This window comes from Jaculus jaculus, chromosome 1, assembly GCF_020740685.1.
Source record: "Jaculus jaculus isolate mJacJac1 chromosome 1, mJacJac1.mat.Y.cur, whole genome shotgun sequence".
Classification (NCBI taxonomy): Eukaryota; Metazoa; Chordata; class Mammalia; order Rodentia; family Dipodidae; genus Jaculus; species Jaculus jaculus.
The window spans coordinates 201,721,477-201,747,865 of NC_059102.1; the positions used below are offsets into that span (position 1 = coordinate 201,721,477).

General features: G+C 36.6%; 1 protein-coding gene across 8 annotated transcripts in view; it reads left to right on the plus strand.

Annotated features, from left to right (window-relative positions):
• Positions 1 to 26,389, plus strand: part of Tenm3 (teneurin transmembrane protein 3) — a 710,814-nt gene that overhangs the window by 200,478 nt on the left and 483,947 nt on the right. For 6 of the 8 annotated variants that reach the window (XM_045142405.1, XM_045142407.1, XM_045142406.1 and 3 more), the window contains one exon: positions 12,627 to 12,905. The exons of 1 other annotated variant lie outside the window; for it this stretch is intronic. In XM_045142405.1, the coding sequence (XP_044998340.1) occupies positions 12,627 to 12,905 (279 nt within the window). The remainder of the gene's footprint in view (positions 1 to 12,626; positions 12,906 to 26,389) is intronic. One more of the 8 variants, XM_045142410.1, reaches the window with a different exon arrangement.

A 26,389-nucleotide genomic window follows, 5' to 3' on the forward strand; every position in this document is an offset into this window, starting at 1 on the left:
GTCATAAAAAAAGAGAAAAAAACACAGCTATCACAAAATGAATGCATAGAAGTCAAAGTTGTCAAAGAATTACTTTGACTTAGAGCCGTTTTTAATTAAAGTAAATGATCTGAAATTTCACGTGGATGAAAATAGCCCTGAAAACGTACATGAAAGGTAAATAGTGAGGTTAAACAGCCTCACTATAAAAGTGCTATGACCACATTTATCTATCATTGTTACAAATACTAACAAGTAGATTAGTGTCATAGACCAAAATCTTAGAAATAGATTCTAGTATATAGGGAAAATTAACATAAAACAAAAAGAATTTAATTCAGTAGGATTTGATAAATGGTTCTGGCACAACTGGCTATCCATCTGGAAGAATGTAAAATTGGACCCATATCTCTCAGCGTATTCAAAAATAAACTAAGATGGATTAAAGACAAATGTAAAAAACTAAAGCATATAAGAATTCTAGAAGTTAATTTGGGAGCCGGGGTAATGTAGGAGTAACTTGAGCCATGAGTGGCAGAAAGCCCCAAACACTGCAATTTAACCACCTCAAGGAAGTATTTTCTTGCAAATATTCCAAAGGCACACTATCCACTGATCAAAGCTGCCACCCAGGACCCAGCCAGATTCCTTCGATCTTTTTTGCTCTGCCATCCTTAGCATGTGGCTTTTGTCCGGCGGGTCACCAGGTGGCTGTTGCAATTCCACCTTCCTGTTGAAATGAGAATGAATGTGAAGGTGGGGGGCCTCCTCTACATGTTGGACTATTTCTTTAAACACCCCTGAGACTTCTTCCAACTCCTTTTGTCAGAACTGTGTTGCACCGCCATTCTTAGCTTCATGGGAAGAGGAAACGCACTATTTTTTGCTCTCCAGGCCTCATCACTGAAGGTGGCAGGGAGAATGTGGTTGTGAATCCACACAACCTCTTCCAGGAACTACATGTGTACCCCAAGAATAGAAGAGACTATTATGAATGGAAACAGAAAATCCAGAAGGAAAATAAAATAAGCTTAAATGATGAATCTTATTTCAGAGCATTCATGTGTAAATTAAAATACACAGGAACGGGCTGGAGAGATGGCTTAGCGGTTAAGCGCTTGCCTGTGAAGCCTAAGGACCCCAGTTCGAGTCTCGATTTTCCAGGACCCACGTTAGCCAGATGCACAAGGGGGCGCACGCGTCTGGAGTTCGTTTGCAGTAGCTGGATGCCCTGGCGCGCCCATTCTCTCTCTCTCTATCTACGTCTTTCTCTCTCTATTACTCTCAAATAAATAAATAAAAATGAACAACAACAACAAAAAAAAAAAATACCCAGGAATGGAGCTAGGGAGATGGCTCAGTGGGTAAAGCACTTCACTCAAGCTTGAGAGCCTGAGGTTGTATTTCTAGTACCCAAATAAACTGCCAAACGTGCTGGTGGCACTTTCATACACATGCATACCTCCCACATACATATGAATACACACACAAACACATACTAACACTCCCCACATACATGTGCCCACATACATCTAAACACATATACACATCACACACAGATATGCACACATGCCCAGAAACAAAACCATTACATACAGAAATATAACCCATGTTATATAGTAAAGCTAATATCTATGATATACTTAAGCAACTTTTACAAACTGAAGACAATTCAGTGGGAAAACTGCATGAGTAAACTATTTAAAAAGAGATTCAAATGGTCAGTAAACATGAAAAGGCAAACCAATTTTACTCGGATTCTGGGAACAGAAGTACTTAATTCCAAATTGTGCACCCCAACCCTTTCACAACTCCTAGTGTTGATTGATGGTTATTGAAATTCATTGACCTTCACTGACCAATCATGTGAATTACTTAAGACATTCATTTCAGTGTGGCAAGCAGAATAGTCATAAGAGAGTGTCCTATAGCAACTTACTATCTGGCTCCAAAGTACTGTTAGGTTTGTTCTTGACAAATCCCACATCAATAAATATTGGTGAAAATGTAGAACAACCAGGTGTCTCATACAACTGCTTTTGAAACTGGCTATTTCCTATATAAAATTAAAATAACATTTCCCTTTTGGCCCAGTAATTCATCTCTTATGTATTTACTCAAAGCATACTGAAAGCTTATGTTCATATGTTCACAACTGCTTTGTTGGTAATAAGATGAATGTAAAATCATCAGGCGGATAGTTATTATAAAATGTAGTATATTAATTCAGTTGATATGGCTTGATAATACCAAAGAATAAATAGTTGGTACATGAAACCACAGGGATGAACCTCAGAAGTGTTTCATTAATCACAAGAATCCAGCATACATATTTCATTACTCTTTTTACATAACAGTCACAAAGCAAATACAATTAATCTATAGAAAACAGGAGAGTACTTGCCTGTGGGGATCAATAGTATATGGAAGAACTTACGTATGGTAGTGAGGTGCCATGTCTTCGCTTATATTGGCTGCACTTCTGAGCATGCATGAGATGTATGCTTTGGACATGCTCAAATATGTGCAGTTGGGTATGGCAGGTTTGGAGTTCTAAGTTTCCTCTCATCCAGTTTCTACCAGGATGAGAATCCATTTGGTATGGCATGTAGTCACATGATTACTACCAAGCCATAACCACAATCATCTCTTAAAAGTCATCTCTGCCCTTGTTGCAATGAGAAGATTTGCTGTGTAAAGACATTTTGCCCATTACGATAAGAGCATACATGCCATCCCTAGGATTATGCTTAGGGAATGAAGAGTTGATAGAATATCAATGGGAGCATGCCTTACAAATATTTCATCAATTTTCAAATAGAAGAAAGTTTCATTTTAAGCTCTTAGATATTAAATACTGGAGGGGCATTTGTGCTAGTAGAATGTTAGTAAGAAGATAAATAATTTTAGATGTGTCTGTACACTATATGTTCCAGATAGTTGAAAATAATTGAATTCACATTTCTTCAAATCATGAAGGCTATATAAGAACTTTTATAGTGTTACTGTTAGTGTTGGGCAGATATATATAAAAATATTAATAACTCTGAGTAAAATACTCATTATGAGTCCCTGTACCATTTGACCCTGCTTTTAGAGTGAGATGGAATATATTACTTTTACTACTTTTTATTCATGTTTTGTTTATTTGTACTTTCTTGAGTATGGAAATACAATGAAACCTTCAGACATGTTGACAGTTGTGAAAGAGGAACATTGCAGAGCCAAGAGGGAAATGCTTTTAATTTTAAAGACTGAAATTTGGTTTAGTCTTGGATGCCATTATAGTGAATAGTGGGAACTGATCCTAGACTTCAAAAGAAATATGACCATATGGTCTTACCAATCAGCACTTAATGCTGCTATGAATTTCCAGTCAGTCTCCCAACTCTTCATTTCCCCAGTGTTACCCTTCACCTCTCTCATCCTACAAAAATGAAAGGAATCCAAAGCCCTTTCTCAAGTTTTCTGTTATACTAGTACTGAGAAAACTTATTTTTTGTGTTTATGTAAAAATTGGGTTTTAGAAAAAGAGACAAAACCCCGAAGCATTAATCAGATCCACTAGGCTAATTGCTACAACTCCAAAGTTTATTACTTTTAAATATTAACCGCTTAAAATGATTCATTTAGAGATCAAAATGATTAATCCTTCTCACTCACTATAAATGTCAGTGGCAGGATTAAAGGATTTAGATGGCCATGTTTACTCAGCCTTAAATTTCTGTACTAAAGACAGGAGTTAAATAGCTCTATTTTATCATTGTTTCATGTTAATGTTTTCCTCTCAACTTCCTCTTTAAGGTCCCCTGCCTAACTGATTGTTAACTCATTTTGGCTAAGTAGGCAAGTGCTTCTTTCAGGCTTTGTGGCCAAGCTACTTTGTAGATTACCTACCAGAAGGTGTGAATAGATAGATGTAGCTTAGTGCCCTCCTCGGGACACAGTGGGGGTAATCCTTTCCCCTGCCTAGGCCTTTATTGGTCTGAAGTCTTGAGCCTTCATCTCACTGCTAAAATTGTATCAGGTTCCTTACCACATTGCCAATTCTGGATCCACATTTTGAATCACTGTGGTGCAGCTTCACTGATACTCATTAAACACCTGCTGCTTTATGCCAGACCATACGCATATTTATACCAATACCTCCTGCAGTATGACTATCAGATACCAGCAGATATGTTGTAGGCGTATTATCATCTCCGGGTCTTGGATTGTTCTAAAGACATAATTACTAAGTGGAAGAAGAAGCAAATTCATTTTCAGGATGCTTTTTGATCAAAGAAACATTTTAAAGTTATTACTGTAACTGCAAATGGTTGCTAAAATCAGTTATTTTGTCATTGGGTGTATGCATCATTTAGTATAAAGCTTAAGAGATGATCTCTCTTCATGAGTCAATAGACTCAAAACCTAACGTTTCTCATTTGGCCACCACAACTTCCATTCAGTATCTATGTTTTCCTCCTCTCCTGCTGGAGGCCACACAGACCTTGTTTTGAAGAAAATAATATTCAGGGACATATGTTCTAGTTCTGCTTTCTTTACTTACAAATAAACCTGGGGCTTTCTTTTCCAACCCACCTCATCAACTTTTCCTTGGTGCCAAGCCCTAAACTTCTGTGGACAGAGTCACCCTTCCCAGCAAAATGAGATTGCTCAGGAAATGTCCTATAAGGGTTCCAGTTAGACTTCTGTTCTGATGCATGAGAGTCCTGATGTCTGTACCTCACTTCAGGGAATAACGAAGAGACAGGATGATAGGAGGACAGAGAGAGAATTACTTCTGAGATCTCCTCCCCTCTCCATTCAACTCACTGAGCATGACAAAGTGCTATTCTTGGGGTTCTGTTTCCTGTACATGAGTACATGCTTCTTGGATTTTAATGGCATAGTGGTAGAAACATTTAGCAAACAGGTAAAAATATTTACACATTTTATGTGTAAAATCAGATGGAGACATTTAAGTATTTACTTTAGTGCTTTAAGTTACATTTCTATCTTACAAGATTTGTATTCCTATTGAAATTCCTATTGCAAGCCAGGCCCAGTAGAAAAGTATGTTTGAGTAATTGAGGAATGTCACTGGTTCAACACCAGCTGGGTTTGAGACCCTGTCTCAAAATTTAAAAAAAAAAAAAAAAAAATTAAAAAGCACTTTGAATAAGAAATAACAGGAAAACTACAAAGCTCAGTAATGGAGCAGTTGCTGGACACATGTGAGGTTCTTGTTCGATCCCTGGATCCAAAACAAATAAATAAGATAAATTTTAAAAATTATTTTGTCTGTTCAGGGTTAGAAACTCTTTTTGACTGGTAGCAATTAAAAATATATATATTTATTTATTTTCAAAGACAGACAGAGAGGAAGAGAGAAAGAAGGAAAGAATAGGTGTGTCAAGGCCTCCTGCCACTACAAATGCATGTGCCCCCCACCCCCCGACTGTGAGGTTTTACTTGGGTCCTGGGGAATTGAACCTGAGCCAACAAGCTTTACATGCAAGACTTTCATTGCTGAGCTATCTCCCCAGCCCAGTTGGTGTTAAATTTAACATAAGAACATTCAAGAGTTGGTGTACCCTATAAAATATGTACTAGGATACATAAGCTTGTATTTCTATTACTGTGTGGTCTTACCATTTGGAAAAGACAAAAAGGGAACTTGAAAAAGTTAGAGGGTAGACATTCTAATTCCACAAGCACTTAATAATATGCGGACACTAGTATAATTTTGAACTATGGAAGAATGTCCTTCCATGCCTGAGAACAAGTAATGACATTCAGGCTCTCAACAATCAAGAGGATGGTGGAAATGGTGAGAAATGTGCATTGTATCTCTGCTAATTCATCTGTCTACTGTTCGCATATTCATCATACCTTGATAACTCTAGAAGTAGGTGTTTACGCTCTCAAAATAATCCACAGAGGACAAGGGAAAGGGAAATGATTGAAGTTGAGGAAAAACTTATCTTATACAACTTCATTTCTTTAAACAAAGAAGGATTTTTAAAGCAAACCTTTCCTGAAAGAAGTTATTATATTAAAATTCTGGGTTTTTTATTATTATTATTATTTTAGTTTTTTGAGGTAGGGTTTCACTCTAGTCCAGGCTGACCTGTAATTTACTCTGTAGTCTCAGGGTGGCCTTGAACTCACGAGATAATCCTCATACCTCTGCCTCCCGAGTGCTGGGATTAAAGGCATGTGCCACCACACCTAGCTAAAAATTCTAAGTTTTGAGTAGAAATATTAAATAGCAAATCATAGAAATTATGATAGAAATTAAGATATTTTTCCTTTATTATGTTAATTATTGAGATAATCATGGAAAGTAAATATTCAAACTTATAGATAGAAGAAATTAACTATTTTTACAACCCCTTTTCAATGAATGTTCATATGCTATATATCTATTTGTATTTATCCATGCTTTATCCAAAAGCATGTATAATCTATTTTCTCTTCCTTAGTTTCCAAAATTGAAATCATACCATAGACATTATTCCAAAACTTACATTTTTAAACTTTAGATAAAAGAAATATATATATGTATGTCTTTCCTCCATATCTGAAAATATAAGTCCAAATCCATGCTTTATGCTAGCCACCCATTGTCCCATGGCATGGACCTATCTATAACTTATCCAGCTATTTATTTTCTGGTAAATATTTGGGTGACTTGAATGTTTGGCAATGGTCTGGAGAGATAGCTTAGTGGTTAAAGCACTCACCTGCAAAGCCAAAGGACCCTGGTTCAATTCCCTGGGACACATGTAAGCTAGATGCACAAGGTGGCACATGTGTCTGGAGTTCATTTGCAATAGCTGGAGACCCTAGTGTGTCCATTCTTTCCCTCTCTTTCTCTCTCTCTCTTTCTCCCTTGCCTCTTTCTCTGTCTCTCTTAAATAAATAAAAACAAAATATTTTTAAATGTTTGGCAACAATGCTATAGTAACACTTCATATACATGTACATTTAGGATCTAGTGATTTTGTGTGTATATCATGTAGTCCAAAAGGCAAACAATCTGAACTAATGAGTATTTGTAATTGTATTAGAAAATTATTCCATAAGAAATAAAAGCAGAATGATAGGCAATAAAGAAAAATAAAAGGTACTAGTGGAGTCTCAAAGCAAACCCATGGAATCAGCTGCCTTTAAATAAAATGAACAATAATTCTTATTTACCCCTTGAGTTCAATACCAACAATGTATATTCCAAATACTCACTTCACATTTCAGGTCCTATTTGCAATATGTTATACTAGAGAGCCACTGATATTTTATGTCTATGAGAACATGAACTTGGAACCTTCATCTATTGAAGGCGTAATAAAACAGTCTATCTGATATGGGGAGCATCTGGGAGTGCTTCCACAGGTCAAACACGGTGCTGGCATATGGCTCAGCAATTCTATGTATCCATGAGAAATAAAGCATATGTACACATGAAAAACTGTACACATGTATTCCTAGCAGCATCTTTATAATAGCCTGTAGAAGACAGCTTCAGGTTGCTGGGATGAACCTCTAGAACGGACAGTTTACGTGAGAGGAAGAAGGAATTTATTGAAGCTTACAGATTCAAGGGAAGTTCCATAATGAAAGAAGAAATTGGTCCTTTTAACAGGACCTAGAGAGAGAGAGAGAGAGAGAGAGAGAGAGGTGGGGGGGAGAGAGAGAGAGAAAGAGAAAGATAAAGCAACCACCAGCACACTTCAGGAACTCCAGGCAAAACTCAAGCACTTTTCATACCTTTGTCTAGAATTCCCCAAACACACCTTAGGGATAGACCCTAAGGTCCACCCATAGTGACACCTCCTCCAGCCAGATGGCTGGAGATCTAAGAAGCTCTAATAAACCTTCTGAATCTATTGGGGTACATCTATTCAAACTACTATGTAGCTCAAAGTAGAAATAATTCAAATGCTCATTAATTCATCAATAGAAAAAGAAATGGTGGTGTATCCACACATTGTTATATACAGTTATCAAAGTAATACATTACTGATTTATGCTAAAACATGCTTGAGCTTTGAAAATGTGCAAAATGAAATAAATCAATAGCAAAAAATATAGAACTTTATCTGAAATGTCCAAAAACTACAAATCTATGCAGACCAAAGTAGATTAGTGGTTGTTTAGGGCTAGGAGAGAAAGAATGCAAGGAGAAAATGGGAAATAGCCAATAATTGTGGAGTTCCTTTTTGAGGGTAATAAAAAAGGATCAAAAATTGATTTTGATCGTAGTTAAAGAACTCTCCTAATATCCTCAAAACCATTGAACTGTATATTTAAATAGGTACATTGAATGATTTGGTAGTTATAATTCTTTGAAACAATGGAGCTGTTTATTAAAAAAAGAAAGAACAAATGAGAGAAAGGAGGAGAAAGAGAGACAGGGAGGGAGAAAGTAAAGGGTAGAGAAGAGAGAAGGTGGGTATGAGAGAAAGAGAGAAAGACAGAGAGAGAGAGAGAGAGAGAGAGAGAGAGAGAGAGAACTGCTTAATCATTCTGATTGTAGCTTGGGAAAAAAAAGTCCCTCCTTGCTCTGACTAGGTTCTAGGGGGTAGGTAATAAACAGGGCATATAGCTAACCTATTTTTTCTATCCCCATGCTCCCCCCCCCTTTTTTTTTTCTAAAATGTTAACTGCCATGTGCCAACTTGATTTGAAGCATTTGTTCTAACACCATTGTCTCTACTTGTTACATATGTTAACTCATTTTTAAAATGTAAATTATATTTTAAGTGATACAATCTTCCAAGGTGGTATTTATTTAATTTTTCTTTTACACATTGTCCAATTTATTAGTGTTAAAAAACCAAAATGCCTAATCAAACCCAAGCTAACCTTGTACTTTAATCATGATGCATTCTATACTCAGACTTCATTCTTGCTATCTTTATTTTTTTGGTACTGTTTCAAATTATAGTGGGAAATTCTACTGTTGGTCCTGCTAATCAAGGTTACCAAAACTCAAAGTGCAGGAGATAAATACTTATTTGCCAGTCTTAGACAAACAGAATCAATATAAAGACTTTGAAGGGTAAGGAGAAATTAGGAAAACAGTGTTAGAACCATTGAAAAGAACACAAGGCTAATGATGTGCACCATCTTGTGCATCTGGCTTATGTGGGTTCTGGGGAATCAAACCAAGGTCCTTTGGCTTTGCAGGCAAGTGCTTTAACTGCTAAGCCATGTCTCCAGGCCACCACCTTCTTTCTTCCTTTCTTTCTTCCTTCCTTCCTTCCTTCCTTCTTCCTTTGTCATTCTCTCTTTCTCTGTCTCTGTTTCTCTCTCTCTTTCTTTCTTTGAGGAAGGGTGTCAATCTAGCCTGGACTGACTTAGAATTCACTCTGTAGTCTCAGGCTGGCCTCAAGCTCACAGTGATACTCCTACCCCTGCCTCCTGAGTACTGGGATTAAAGATGTGTGCCACCACACCTGGCTTGCCTTCTTTTTCTAAATCTATGTATTGCCCTCAAGTCTTCCCCCAAACAAAGCCAAGCAAATTCAATCTTCCCACCTCTTCCATCTCTTACCAACTGTTTCTTTCCCCAGTCAGGAATCATTCTTGGGCTGGAGAGATGGTTTAGAGGTTAAGACACTTGCCTGCAAAGCCAAGGGACCCAGGTCCAATTCCCCAGTACCCACATAAAGCCAGATGCACAAGGTGACAAATGTGTCTGGAGTCTTTTGCAGTGGGCAGAGGCCCTGGCATATCCATTGTCTGTCTACATCTATCTGTCCCCCTCTCTCTCACTCTCTCAAATAAATAAATACATAAAATATTTTGAAAAATTTAAAAAGTCCTATTCTTCTTCCCACCCTCTCTGTATTTGTCCAAACCACATATGTTTTCAATAGGTATAGGCCATCTTATAGCCACCACACATTGTGGGAAATAATCTAATCCAAAGATATTTGCATTAAAGCAAAGGATCCTAAAGCCAAAATATTTTAACACAAGTGAAGAATTTGAGACAACAAGGCAAGTATTGGGTTGAGGAATTTTTCAATGACATCTACTACTTAAGTAAAAGTTCACCCTGGCAACTATGTGACTATTTGCAAATGATATGAAAATGAACCTTTTCCCATTATCAAATGTATATTCCTCTATGATTATTAATTGTTTGTCCCATTACTTTTAAAGGATTTTCCCCACATAATGTAAACCATTGTTCTTATTTCCCCCAGTTCTGGAAATCAAAACTAGCACCTCACACATGCTAAGCAAGTGCTATACCATCAAGCATATTCCCAGCCCATAAACCATTTTTTAAGACAAGAAAAACATATGAGCTATGAATGATAACAGCATGGTAGTCAGAGGATTTGAACAGATCCAAGGGATGAAATTAAACTGGATTCATAAGAGAACAAGTTCAGTATTCTTTCACCTAAAAACAAAAATAAGCTTTTTAATTTGGTAAAGGAATCTAGTAAGGATTGCTGCCATTGCATTTTCTTTCTAGTTTAAATTGACAAGCTAGCCCTAAAGAGGTTTGAATTCTTGTGAGGCATTGACTGAAGCAAGTCAGATGGTCCTGGAGTTTGGGATGAGGTATCAGTTCATAAGGATAATGTGCCATCGGTCTTTAGCTGCAAAGTGAACTGTGTTTACATACCTGAAGACTAAGTAAAGATTGCAATTTTCTGCTTTCTTTCACCTCATAGATTTTGTATCAGGTTGGCAATAGGGTGAAAAGTCAATAACATGGAAAATGTTTGAAGTTACAGTTCTGGAAATAGAGAGTTCTTAACTGCCTTCATTATTCTGAAATATAGATTGGTATCTCTCCAAATAGGAGAGATGAAGAGGAAACTATCATTTTTTTCTTCTGAAAATGATTCTAATTTGCAAAATTTGAATGTTTGATGGCATTTAAAAATGCTAGAGCTTTCATACTATGTGAAAGTGACCTGTAAATAACAATGAGTAAGATTTTTTTCCCATAAATTCTATCCACTTTCTAGGATGACATTGATCTAGTTTAAATTGACTTTCATAGATAAAATTCGTATTAATTCCTTAAAAATATTGATGATACTGTTTTATCTGAATGAGCTTGCTTACTTTCTCACCATCCAAAGAAGAGGCAGGTTTTTTTTTTTTTTTTTCTCTTTGACATACTGTTTGGTTCACTGGTAAACACAGTTTGGTTTGTTGCTCATTTTAGAATACAATTCTCATTATTTATGCATGTCATTGTCACAATCCATTGAGAAGTCTGACCAGATAAACCTGATGCCAGCTTCTGATATGACCACAGTAATAGAGCAATTAGCCACATTAGTTAAAATGTGCTGGGCCTGGTGGGGGCTAATATCTTTACCAGCAAATATTTACTATACTGTGCATTATGTTTGATTTATTTCCTAGAAGACTCAACATGCCATTTTATCACAAATAATTTATAGTACCCTCCTTAAAACTATGATGTATGTTTCTCATGCCAGCAAATTATCTTTAAAATATTCATGGGTTTAAGAGGTAGAAGTAGGAAAATTAAAACTATGAGTAATAGTAACATTTAATATTTGTAAAAGGTTTGGTGAAGTGATTGCATTAAATCAGTCTTTGCAGACTATTATTCCTATCTATATTTGATTCTGGTGAATACTTAAATCTCAAACTCCACCATGTAAATAAAAGATAAGAAATAGAAGAGCTTTACATCCTAGATCCTATAAGCAGACATTTTTCTTATTCACAGTACCATAAACCATGTATGAAACTTAAAAATAAATACAAGATTGGAAAAGTCATCAGTAATAGCAGTCACTTTAAAGTGTCACCTAATTTAAACACTTTTGCTTTAAGTTATTATGGTGTCATGAGTTTTATTATGCTCAATTTATTAGTGAAGGCTTGCAGAGTTCACAGCCATTTATTTTTCAAGGAACTTGATTTTATTATTAATTTTTATGTACATATTACTCCCACTTTATTTTCAGAGTCCACTTTATTTGCAAAAATCACTTTGCTCTGATCAATACAGCTGTTTCCAAGTGTTTATTAAAGCAAAACACCTAGAAGGGTCTTAGTTGTACAAAATATGCTACAAATTTTCAAGATATTGTACTCCATAAATTTCTATTTACACACACACATGATGAGATAGGTGAAAAGATATAATATAATTAGCCAATAAGAGTAACATTCTTGAGGCAAACTTACTTTTCCCAAAGTGACATCTGGGTGGGAAGACCACATAGTTGAATACTTAGGGCTAAGACACACACAAGATTCTGACCATTTCTACTGCTTCATAAATCTGCTCAACAAGGGTCTGCCATTGGTAGCAAACCCTTGCCCTGAGTTGAGTTTCCATGATCTGCACCCCACTCTTCCATCTGTGGAGTTGCTTCTTAGTTTAAACAGTTGAGAAAGGAGTTCTGAGCAGGCACTAGAGCCACCTTTCCATAATTGCATCCATTTGTATAGCATGCCATACAATGCTAGGGTGAACACTTGGTACTGACAGCAAGAAACCTCCAATGCTCAAGTGTTTATTTCAGGTAGAATGTCTTTGGGGAAATAAAGAAAGAAAGAGAGAGAGAGAAAGAAAGAAAAACTAAACTAAAACTTAACAGTAATCATATACTCACTAGTTGTTATCTTTTTTTCCCCCTAATTAGGACAGAATTTTACCCTAAGGCAGTTAGGAGTTTGTGAACCAGCAACTCGAAGAGGACTGGCATTTTGTGCGGAAATGGGGCTCCCTCACAGAGGTTACTCTATCAGTGCAGGGTCAGATGCTGATACTGAAAACGAAGCAGTGATGTCCCCCGAGCATGCCATGAGACTGTGGGGCAGGGGGGTCAAGTCGGGCCGCAGCTCCTGCCTGTCAAGCCGGTCCAACTCAGCCCTCACCCTGACAGACACAGAACACGAAAACAAGTCCGACAGTGAGAATGGTAAGTCCCATTTTTGGCTTTCCTCTGCTGGCATTCAGTGCTTCTGTCTGTTTTGGTTGACTGTGGTTAATGTTTACCTTTCTTCCTTCCTACCTACCATCTTTTCTCTTTTTTCTTCCTTTTTATTTCAATGTAGTAGGACCCTGGAAATACCCTTGACTAGTGTTGTATCTTTTTTTCTGGGAAAAAAAATCAATATTTGACAACAGATTGTTAAATTATGCAAACAGTCAAAGGTGTGCTACCTATAGTTTGGAAAAACAATTTAATTGTGTATAGAAAAAAAGTAAGAGATTAGCTTTGACTTATTTTGGACCATGTCACTTGTTGTCCTCTGTGGAATAGTAAAGCAAGTGTTAATAAACTTTACCCGAGAGTCTGCTTGCAATAAAAGATATCTTTGTAGATTCCTCTTGAAGATGTTTTTTAAAAGTTGCAGAATGGATGAGTGTGCATGCAGAATAGTTTATTAACAGGGCTCAAGTGATTGAAGAACAAATTTGATCATGATCTGAATTTACTAGTTGATGAGACCATTGAAATATTGGTAGAGTGGCAATGTGGTCTTTGATGTGCTTTGGGAACTAGATGACTTTACAATTAAATCCACACACAAATATGGGATTTCAGGTTGTCTAAATAGAAATTTTCCATATTGTAAGAAAAATGTCATTATAAATTACTGGTACTTCTGTCTTCTTGCCAGTGTGGTAATAATATGAAAAAATAGTTAATTTTAATGTGATAATAAATTTAAAAGAAAACTTAATTTTTAGGCAGTGCTGCTCCAAGGAAGAATTGGAACATCAGCCCTAATGCACCAGACAACAGCTTTTAATATTAACAGTGCACTCGCTACTTCAGTTTGGTTATTAATGTTCTGCATATCCAATGCATCAAAAGGCAAAGAGAAAATTAAAATAGAAGAACTGCATTTGAAAAGAAAGATGATTGTTTATTAATAATATTTCACTTTTATTATTTGTTGAGAAACTTATCCAGCTTAGCTTTGTAGTGGGAGAGTGGATCTATGGCTGCTTTAAGTTGCAGCTAAGTCATGGTGTGTCTTCATGGTTCCTATAGGCATTTCCTTCCTATTCATGGAGAAAATGTCTAATCTAAAACATTGCACAATTTAGAATGTATCAGTGCATTAATCCAAAATGAAGATTAAGAACATTCACTCCATATCTGCATTTTGGAAGTGTGATTATTTTTTGGTGAATGCTGGTTTTATTACAACCCAAAATAAGAAAAAGGGACAGTTTTTTTTTTGTTTTTTTTTTTTTAATGAGCCTTAGAATCAGTCTATGAACACTTTTCCCAGGTAATCCATTTGCCTCAGTAAATTCTGTGTCTATATCAATTTTTATAGTGGATTCAAAAGTCACTAACCTTACACACTAAAAATTTGGAATAGATATTGCTTCCCATCTATGTAACAGTCCTTTAGCAATGATTGGTATATGGTTTTACTAAAATAGTGCCATTGGATTCTTATTCTCTTAAAATATGCAATGAAATGTACAAAAGCAAAGAGGAGGCAAATGCAGCAGGGAAATGTATTGTTTCTGATTATCTGTACCACAGACCAACCACATCTCTATCTATTAAATAGTTTTCATCTCAAGTCAACTTGCCCTTTCAAAAATTTTTGTAGAATATATTTTTTCCTTTTATACTAGTAAATTATAGGTCATTTTTATTTTTTAGTTGTGTATCTCCAAAAACTTTATTGCTCAATTTCCAAGCAGGTGATATTTCTATTTGATTTTTCCAAAGATAAAAATGCCAAACTTTGTAACATTTTAGTTAACAGTTTATAATAGATAAATGATTGGGAGGAGTAGAGTAAGAACACGTGGGTTTCTCACACCACTGCCCATCTGTGATCGCATGGATTAACTAGAGGAGAATGTGTTTCTCTAGGGCTCAGGTAGACCTTGTTCTTGTAGTAACAGGCAGGTAAGAATATCTACACCCTTTCATTTCCTGGTATGGCCATTAGGAAGCAGAATGAAGGGAGACAGGAAGCTAGCATCCAGGAGCTCACCTTGATTTGGTCGTGATTATTATTAAAACAATATTTTGATGGTGTAAGAATTCCCAGTGAGGTTCATTTAAGGAAGAACATGCAAAGAAAACGGTAGATAAAAATCCCAGCTACAGAGAGAAGGGAGGTGAAGACAGGAGAAGCCACCAGAACCTTGCCATCCAGCTGGCTTTACAAACAGAGAACAAGAGACCTTTCCTCAGAACTGAGGTGTAAGGTGTGAACCAAACCCCAAAAGCTGTCCTCTGACCTCCATCTGCACACCATGAAATATATGCACCATTACTCACACAAAGAAACATCACATATATTTCATATTCAAATACATGTACACACACTAATAAAAACTAGTTGTGTGGAAGCATGGTTTTCTAAGGAATGTAGTAAACCTTAGAGTTTTGAGTAATGGAATGAAATAAGGACATTGAAGTTTTCCTCCTGTAACTGGATTATAAGAACTGAAATTTGCAATCATATTTAGATTTTTAAAATAACCTTAAGGTTAGATAGATGGCTCAGCATGAAAAACATGCTTGTTTGCAAAGCCTACTAGCCAGGGTTCAATTTTCAAGCCACCCACATAAGCTGGACACAAAAATTGGTACAAGCATCTGTTGTTTGTTTCCACTAGTAAGATGATCTTGTGTCCTCTCACACATACATACAGTACATGGAAATAAACAAATAAGTAAAACTTTTAAAAATAACTGAACATATGGCTTGGCAGTTAAAGTTTCACTTGCCTATGAAGCCTAAGGACCCAGGTTTGATTCCCCAGTACCCATGTAAGCCAAATGCACAAGGTGGCATATGGTTCTGGAGTTCATTCACAGTAGCTAGAGATCCTAGAATGTCCATTCTCTCTCTGTCTTTTTCTCTCTCTCTCAACTAAATAAGTACATAAATAAAATGTAAAACATTAAAATAACTTATCTTCATAAATAATAGCCTCAAACACATATTTTATTTTTATTACTACCTCTCATGAAAATAGTTTTAATATAAATTTACTTGAATAATTCCACTCTACTCTCTTCAGGTATCTTTTTGTTCCAGGTTTGAAAGAGTATTGATATTTCTGTTAGATTTCTCTTTGATTCCTCAATTATTTTCATCTTTTAGTTTTATTCATTTTTTTCTCAAGATGTCAGGGGAAGTTTATTATATTAGTAATGGTTAAACAAAAAGGACATGGGTAATATAACTTACCAAATAAAACCAATTTAGAACGAAACACTGACTTGTTTCTATCCAGTTGAAAAGGAAAGTTTTCATTGACTATTTTTATCATTCCAAATCCTGTGAATGAGGCTGTGTTTTTCTAGGAAAAGACAGTATTCAACATTTGTACAATATTGTAAGCAAAGTGCCTGATACTCTAGTTATAACTTCACAGAAAAGTCTAGTCACTAAAAGAGATTAGATTTCATTTATTTGTTGGTGAAGAGGCCAACAGTTTGTGATAAGAAGGTGTAAACTGCTGTGAGAATAATGAAATTTTGATGGTTGGAGCATCCTGACAAAGTAAGAGAATTCTGATCATGTCATGCCTCTCCACATTAGCAGAGATTCAAAACAAATGCAAAACTTTTCATCATTTATGGGAACTTGTAACTAAAAGGAGATTGGAAGACAGAAAAACTTCCAAGTTCTGGATATGAGAGATGCCCCTGTATACTCACTGGAACACCCCCGTGAACACTGGAGAGGAAGTGATTGGTGGTTTCCTACAGCAGCAGCTTTTCTGACGACGCTACTGAAAGATTACAAAGTAATCATGATGGGCGCCCTAATCGAAGATGAATTACCAGTGTGCTGTGAATCAAGCCAGGCTTCTTTCCTGCCTCTGATAAGTGGTTAAGAGCAGCCTGATTCCCTGCTACCTAGCTTTTCAAGTAATCTGATCTCGAATTTGACTATTATCTAAATCTCAGTAACAAAGAACTTTTAACTTGGAAAGCATCTATTTTTAAATTTTGTTTGTTTATTTATTTGAGAGCAACAGACAGAGAGAGAAAGAGGCAGACAGAGAGAATGGGCACTCCAGGGCCTCCAGCCACTGCAAACGAACTCCAGACACGAGCGCCCCCTTGTGTATAACGTGGGTCCTGGGGAATCGAGCCTCGAACCGAGGTCCTTAGGCTTCACAGACAAGCGCTTAACTGCTAAGCCATCTCTCCAGCCTGAAAACATCGATTTTTTTTAATCAGCTTTATTTATTTATTTATTTAGAGAGACAAGTAGAGAGAGAGCGTGGGCACACTAGCACCCCCAGCCGCTGCAAACATTCCGGATGGAATCACCATGGGCCACACATCTAGCTTTATGTGGGTATGAGGAATCAAACCTCGGTCCCTTGTCTTTGCTAGCAAGTGCCTTAACAGCTGAGCCATCTCCTTATTTTTAAGCCTTAACAATGCCCTCATCTGTAGCATTTCCCAGGCTTTGTTATCTGACAGTGTCCTGTGGCCAGAGGTTTTCCATTAGAAACCACTGCAGACAGGATTCCGCTCCTGTCCTGCGTCCCCTAAAACTGTCTTCGGAGTCACCCAGAGCGTGCGTCTCTGCTTTTCTGCCCTGCCTGACTCTTTGCCAGCTGACCTGCCTATCCCAGAGATGTAGTGTTCCTCAGAGATCCCTCACCCGCTGGCTCCTTCCTGTCTTCTCTACCTCTTATGTCACTAAGGGGGAAAAAATGACCGTTGATCAAAAAGATGATCTTTGGTGACAGAAGGCCAGGAGTGGTGGGCACTTCCTTGAGACACTTCGTGGAGGACAAGAGTTGACAAAAGTGCTCTTTGGACGCGGACCTGTAGATTTACTATTGGCCCACTGGGTCCGAGTTCTGTGAGCTGAGGCAAGTCACCTAACCCTGCTCTGCCACGTCTTCTACTGGGCGAAATAGAAATAGCAGTAAACAGCACAGTTCGTCAGGGCGAGGCTGTAATGATGACTGAACGAATCCAAGTTTCCATTGTGCTGTGAACAGTGCTGGCATCTAATGAGCTATAGGTGAGTGCGAGCTATTATTACTTGTAAAGGTAGAAAATTATATCCTTGAATGGTTATAAAGATTAAATAAAATGAGCGATGTCGAGGGCCTGCCTAGTTTTGTCCCACAGTAAGTGCCCCTCTCTTCCCTCCCCTGCCTCCACTTCCTCTTTCTCTTATCCTCCTCCTTCTGTGGGCATTGTGGAGAGAAGTGTGTGTAGGTTTGCTAAAAGGAGGGAGGACTAATGGTCTCTTCTAGAAAAGCTCCAGATAATTTACATAGTCTGTAATTTCTGTCACCATTTATTGACTCTCTTATTTTCCTCCAAAACCCCACATCCTTTTCAATTTACTGTAATTAAATGAATGTGCATTGAATGGTGCTGATAATTAGTTGGATGGCTGTAGACTTCAAAGACTTTTGTGCTCTCCTTCCCCTCCCGGCCAAAGGAAATTTCAAAAGTAGTGTTTCCCTCAAAGGCATGTTACTTAGACAGCCAGTCAATTAAAAGGCAATTTAACTGATGCTTATCAGTTCACACAATAAAATAAATCATTCCCACAAGACTTAATTTCTCACCTGAGGTCTTAGCAATGTACCTGTTGTAGGACCCTCCTTATGCCACACTAATTGTGCATGATACTTAAGTATTAAGGGCTGATTTGACTAACAAAAAGGGTCTAACATTAAAGTACAGGCTTTTTCCCCCACATAGGAGATACTTACATTGCACAGCTGAAATACTTTGGAAAACACAATTTTACTTGTCTATTCAAAAAGGTACTTAAAAAAAAGTCAACTTTCTGTATGGCAAAAGTCTCAAAGTTCAGATATTGTACTTTAAGAGGAAAAGATATGCTCTGTAAGCCAATTTGATAAACTTTTATTGTGATACTGTTTACACTAGTCTCTGCAGAGAACTTGAACTACTCTGCAATCCAAATTGCCATATCAGGCAGACTGTGTTCTCTGGAAGCGTGGGCAGAGCAATTTCTTCTCTTCCAGAGTAGCTGCACATAGGTGAGGCTGAAAATGGTAGGACCTATAAGCTATTCCATTACCAATTAAATTCTAGAAGAGTTTGGGAGAAACTGCCAGTGGCATTGCAGTAACCTGGCATGTCACTGACTCATAATGCTTTGAGTGACACACAGATGCTCTTTTCACAGAGGGAATAATATGTGGATTTTCTGAAGATAATTAGAGATGTAGGCTTTTTTTTTTTTCTTTGCTAGCCTAATTCCATTCTTACAGTTTTATTCATGAACTTTTCTTTCAGAGTCCTTTGGAAACTGTGAGAATTAAGACAGACTTCCCTTGCTATAAGAAATAAATGCTATTGCAGATTTTGTTACACACACTTGAATGTAAATTCCATTACAGACTCTTCTGGCATGTAGTGGTCAATGCTGGCATAGTCTTCCTTTGTAAATTCTATTTTATACTCTATGTAGGTATGCTAGGATGTAAAAAATAGCTAAAGTAATATGTTGGCAAGCTCAATAGCTCAAGCTTTGAATTAAACTGCTGCTTTGAAAAATAGAGCCCCAATACATAAAATGGTATGTCTTTCCTATGTATACTCCTATAATTTCAACTACAACTCATTATACTTTGAATAAAAGTTTCCATTTTTCCTTGAAGGGTGAAATATGTTCACTTCATGGATACCTATAAGTCACTCTTGAGTATACAAATAATGATTTAAGTAAAAAATTTTTAAAGTACTTATTGGTGTTAAACTAGAATACGAAGACTTATATAACACATTACTATTGCTGTTACTTAAAGATTTATATGCACACATTTACCATCTTAAAATGATTTGTTGCTTTGTTACTAATCCCATAAATTCTGTCATTGCTATTAAATTCATCCTGTGTTCTAAGTATTTTTGTGAAGAGTATGTGAAATAGAAACTAACTCTGTTTAAATTTGTGACATTCTTTTAGTTGAAGAGTCAAAAATCAAAATGAAGCATGCAAGTCACATATTAGAAGTGATGATGTGTGCTATTTTGATTTTTGAATGTTTTTGATATCCTTGAAAAATCACAGTGGTAGCAGTGAGATTATTTTAATTAATGAATTTAATACCAGTGAATGCTGACTCAGGCTTATTGATGTAATTATCACTGAAATAGAAAAAATAAATGTTAGAGGCATAGGACCTTAGTTTATTTGCTGTTCTGAGTGTATTCAAGTGTTTGAAGAGCAGACAGCTGGATCTTTGTGTGCTATTTAAAGACTAATCTTCTCCAGCCATGTAGTTCTGTTTATTAGCATCACATGCACAGGCAATTTTATATGTGAAAATCTTATACATTATTGAGTGAAAAGTTTGAACAAGAGTTTCAGCCTATTGTAATTTTCTTATATTTATCAGTTGACTTGAGATGGTTTTTCTATAATGACTAGACTGTACATAAAATAAAAGCAAAAACAATTCGAATGCACATTGAGTATATTCAAATGCAACATATATACTTGAGAAAAGGGCAATTAAAAATGTCTGATGAACAGTACCTTGACTTCAAATATTACTGTGAGTCACACAGAAATTGTAAATTGAATAATGGTTAGATGTGACTTATTGATTTAGTGTATCAACTACATCTTCATCCAATGAATAATAAATGCTGACTATTGTACCAAGTGCTGGAAAAGCAAAAAAAAAAAAAAATGAATAAGATGTTGTTCCTCACCTCTAGCAGTTCACAAGCTGGTTGGACAAATAGACAAGTAGACACACGTAATTGGATTTTAGTGTGGTTAAGTGTTGTGGCATACAGTATGCAGAATCAGTGTTTGCACAGAACACATTGTTGACAGTGAAGAAAGAATGGAGGCAGGAAAAGAGAAAATGATACATGATCGAGAAGGAAGTTCCACTGGAACAGAAGCTTAAAGTCGATAGAAATCCCAGACAAAAACAAAGCCATGAAGGAGAACATGTCAACCCTCCAGGAACTTAATGCCTGAAACACATGAGAGTTGAGACCACACATGTAGCTTCAGGACATACTAACAGCTCCTCTGTGCAATGCTTACATTGTCTTACACATCATAAAGCTGCAAGGATAATAGCATGTGGCCATTTTTTTGCATTTGTCTCTTAGACAAGTATCCCTGTGATGGCACAGGCTTGCTCAAGATGGTGCCCATTGCTTCTAATACCTGAACTGGAATTTGCTGTTGAATGAGTACTATACTTAGATACTGCTACATTTCAGACATGGCTTATTTCTTCAAAGGTTCATACTCTGAAAGCTTCTTTCTAACAATGGCAGGCCCTCAAAAGCTTCACAAATGATGATTCCCAATCTTAGACTTTCAACCTCCAAAGTCTCTTTTTTTTATGGAGTGAATACCCAGTCTCGTGCATTTTGTTACAAAACAAAAATACTAACATAAAGGTCAAAGTTAAAAACAGATTGGTCAACTAGATAGTAGTATAGTCATCAAAATGGGAAAGATAAAAATTAGAACCAAACCAGGTGTGGTGGCACATACCTTTAATCCCAGCACTCAAGAGGCAGAGGCAGTAGGATTGCAGTGAGTTTGAGGCCACCTTGAGACTACATAGTGAATTCCAGGTCAGCAGGGACTAGAGTGAGCCCTACCTTGAACTCCACCCACCCCAGAAAAATTGACACCAAGAATCAGGGAGGAAAACAGACACATCATAGAAAATATTAGTATTTTATGACTAATTTATTGCATGAAATTTAAGAAGGGAAATATTTCAAAATTCTATCATTATGTCACCTGTGATGAAACACGCCTGAAATCCCAGTGCTCGGAAGGCTGAAGTAGGAGGATTTCAAGCTTGAGGCCAGTCTGAGCTATAAAATAATAGTCTATTTTAATAAACAAATAGAAAAAGGCACAAAAAATAAAAATACTAATACTATGTTCTCTAATGTAGGAGGCTGAGCGAATTATATTGTATTCTAAACTTGTAGTTTAAGTACATTGTACGAGATGAAATTAATAGTTGATTAAAGGACAGGTTTATATTTGAATTATAGAGGTACACTGGAGTTCAATTATACTCATATATTGTGGGTGTACTTATGTAAATAATCATAACTCTGTAATTCAGTTAGATTATTTGTGTGTGTATATGTGTAGTGTATGCACACACATGTTGTGCATGAATGTGTGCATACAGATGCATGCACCCTATGTGCATATATGTAGATACCCGAGTAAGATGTTCAGTGTCCTCTATCATTCTTCTGCCTTATTTCCCTGAGACAAAGTCTCTTACAGAGATGGGAGTTCACAATTTTGGGGGGAGGGTTAGATTAGCTGATCAGCAAGCACCAACCAGGTTTCTCTCTCCAACCTACTCAGTGTGGGGCTACAGGCATGCAAGGCCATGTCTACCATTTTTATTATGTGGGCTCTGAGGATTAAACTCAGATTGGCTTGCAAAGCAAACACTTTAACAAGTTTTCTAGCTTTCCAGCCTTACTTCAGTTAGATTTTGATTAGAAATATTTGTGCAGGGCTGGAGAGATGGCTTAGCAGTTAAGTGCTTGCCTGTGAAGCCTAAGGACCCTGGTTCGAGGCTCAGTTCCCCAGGTCCCACGTTAGCCAGATGCACAAGGGAGCACACGCGTCTGGAGTTCGTTTGCAGTGGCTGGAAGCCCTGGCGTGCCCATTCTCTCTCTCTCTCTCTCTCTCTCTCTCTGCCTCTTTCTCTTTGTGTCTGTCACTCTCAAATAAATAAATAAATAAGTTACTTCTTTAAAAAAAAAAAAAGAAAGAAATATTTGTGCAAAGCCACAAACAGAATCAACCCTGTTTTCCAAGCAAGTAGAATAAAAAAAGAAAGTACTAGAGGCAGAATCCTAACTTTTCTCCACTATTTAACACAAAAGCATAAAAGAATACCAATGACAGAAGCCAAGAAGGACCTTCCTTTAAGGCAAAAAGAAAACAAAAGTCAATTTGTAGAAGGCAAGAGAGAAGGTGTGTGATCAAGAGACACAAAACCATCCAGAAGTGTATGTACCACAGAGAGGACAAGTGATGTCCTTTGATGGTACAGAAAGATAGGTATCTGTATGTAGTGGATGGAGAGGTCAAATTGTAGAGGGTGGGAAATTAAAGAAAAGCCCAAACTGAGCCACCAAGGGAAAACTTTTCGCCCCAGTGTGCTACTAAGCAAGGATAAGGGAGTTAGACTGGCAATTACTGGGGAATTTTGCAGAAGGGCTAGTTTTCTCTCACAAGACATTTACAGCATTCCTTTTTTCATTGACAACATCCATAATTATAGACAATAAGCCATAATAATTTCCTCCCTCACTCATTTTCCTCTTTGCAACTCTACTCTCCACCACATCCCCTCCCCCTCTCTATCAGTCTCTCTTTTATTTTGAGGTTATCATCTTTCCCTCCTATTATGAAGGTCTTGTGTAGGGAGTGCCAAGCACTGTGAGGTCTGTGATATCTAGGCCATTTTATGTCTGGAAGAGTGCATTTTAAGGAGTCTTACCTTTCCTTTGGCTCTTACATTCTTTCCACCACCTCTTTTTCAATGGACCCTGAGCCTTGGAAGGTGTGATAGAGATATTTTAGTGCTAAGCACTCCTCTGTTACTTCTTCTGAGCACTATGGTGCCTTTTGAGTTGCCCCAGAGGTCATTCTGGAAAGGAAAGGAAAGGAAAAGGAAAAGGAAAAGGGGGAAGGGGGGAGGGAGGAGGGGGGAGGGGGAGGGAGGAGGAAAAAGGGAAGAAGGAAAAAGGGAGGAAGGAAAAGAAAAGGAGAAGTGTGATGAGAAGATCCAGGTAGGTAGGGGAGACTAAGCAAACATGAACAACCTCTAGTCCCCGAGGGGTAAGAAGAAAGGGATTACTGGACCAGATACAGGTGACTAAGTTCCTCAAGGCTTTTTCTGAAGAGCTTTTCAACTTTCAGTTTTTTATACATAATTAATTTGATAATTGCTACAGTGAAAATGATACATTTTTACCCATTATAGGTTGAAATCCTAATAAACAGCCAGTCAGTATAATAGAAGTTGATGAATTTGATGTTACCCAGACACTATGTCATAAACTGATTTAGAGAGAAAGTAAATTTTTATTCAAAATTAATATTTTGTTTAAAATAGTTCTGTACAACTAAAGTTTTACACACAGAGTCTAATGGAAAACAGGTAGTTATTGGCTATCAAGCCTAAATTTTGTAGGATTGCACATGGAATTACTACAAGATTTGTAGGTCATTTCCTATTTATTTCCTTAATCCATGTGTGTGTTTATGGTTTGTATAAAAACATAAAAATGTGTGTATATATAGATTTCTCTCTGTGTGTTTAATCTTTGCCTTAAGGATTGAATTAATAGCTAGAAAAATAAGTGTTTCCACTTTTGTAACTTATACATAGTTTTGCCCTATCTTAAATGTTTCTTTTTACTTAAAAACAAAATGCATATTACAAACATAATGAGATGTAATCAAATTTTATTTTAATTGAACACTCCTGAGACAGCATCAAGCCACATTTTAAAAAATATTTTATATTTATTTATTTGACAGAGAAAAAGGGGGAGAGAGTGAAAGAATAGGCATGCAGGGCCTCCAGCCACTTCGAACAAACTCCAGATGTGTGTGCCCCCTTGTGCATCTAGCTAATGTGGGTCTTGGGGAATTGAACCTGGGTCCTTTGGCCTTACATGCAAATGCCTTAACTGCTAAACCATCTCTACAGCCCTAAGCCACATTTTTAAAATGTACAAAAAGGGACCAAAAGGCATAGTTACAAATGATATGTTCATGAGAAATAAAAATAGATTATTTAAAAGCAAAATGTTAGTTGTGAATTACATATTGCCAATTTGGAATATAGTGACATTGTAAAGCAATGATATGAACTAAAATAGTCACTATAAGTAATCAGGATGGAGAAGTCTTGCCTTTACAACTTGTTTATATAGGAATGTTACAATTCAAAAAGAGATCATAAAACTTTGACATCTAGCAGATGGGTATTCCTAGGAGATTTGAAAGTACTTCAATGAAATGTCAGTTGCTGCCAAAAACAAGTATGAAACATTTCCTTATAATGGGCTGTGTCTCATTTACGTTGACCGGTGTACCATTGTGTAGATGGTAGGCCAAAAAAAAAAAAGTCGTTATAGGTGAAGAAAATGGTTTAAATGAGCCCATTTAGAATTTAAAGATCTAGATAATCGCTAACATTTTTTAATATTTAACCATTACTTGTAGTACACTGTATCACTATCCATATCAGGTTACTGAATGGATATAGCAGACATGATAAAAGTGGCACTTTAGAGCCAATGAATCTAAGAATAAAACACCTGACTTCTAAAATTCACTCCTTTAATGTATTTTGAAATATTCACTAGACAGTACAAAGAAGCTGAGTAACTTTAATTTGTCTCTGCTTCTGTATTTACACTTTAATTTTTATTTCTGTACAAGTTTAAATTGAAAATTGGAGCTTTCCTTTTGAGCTTAGGTTTCCCATAGAACTAAATACACTTCCATAACACACTGGTTCCATGGCATTATTTGTCAAAATTTGTTTAGTATATGCACTACTTTTGGCCATCTATGTTTGAATTTTCAATGACATAAATTATGGTGGAGTTGGTAGGAAGATTCTCAAAAGATATAAATTTTTAGTGAAGAATAAGTTCAAAAGATCTATTTTATGGTATGGGTTCTACATGCAGGAAAATATATTGAGTTCTTTAAAAAAAATGGTACTTGAGATAATGTATTTGTTGCTTAGCTTGAGTTACTCATTATACAGAGTATTCATAAAACTTCATGTACACAATATAATTTTGTTAGGTTAGATAATAAACAAGCAATAAATTATTTTGAAATGACTTTCTTGGTACCTACAGTTTTGCCCTTATTACCATAGGATAAATTCTTGAAGTGGAATTTCCAGAATCAAGGGTATACACTATTTACGTTTATTGATGTCTCTTTTCAAAATGATCTGGGAAATAGCCTATCTCAACTCACACACCTATAAACAGTATGAAAAGTTGTCTTTTGCTACAAGGTATTGGTAAGAGTTTCTCTGCATTACAGTCTTGGAAATTTGATAGATGAACATAGTACTTTACTATTGTTATAATTTCTATGCATTTGATTAATGTGCTGAATATGTTTTCACATGTGCGTAGACAATTTGTATTCTTTTGTGAATTCCTAACTCATGCTTTTGTTATCTTGTTGAAGCAGATGAGGAAATGGGTCTTCCTGTCATAAGGGAAACAAGGTATAGGGAGAGGTCAAGTGTACTAAGGTATTGACAATAGTTCTTTCTGTCTTCTTCCCTTGTATGCATGTGGCCTTCGCCAGGCAGGTATGGTTGCAGAAGACCTTTAAGGTGTCAACACTTCCTTCAGTGGGGATGTTCAGTTCATAGATACATGCGTAA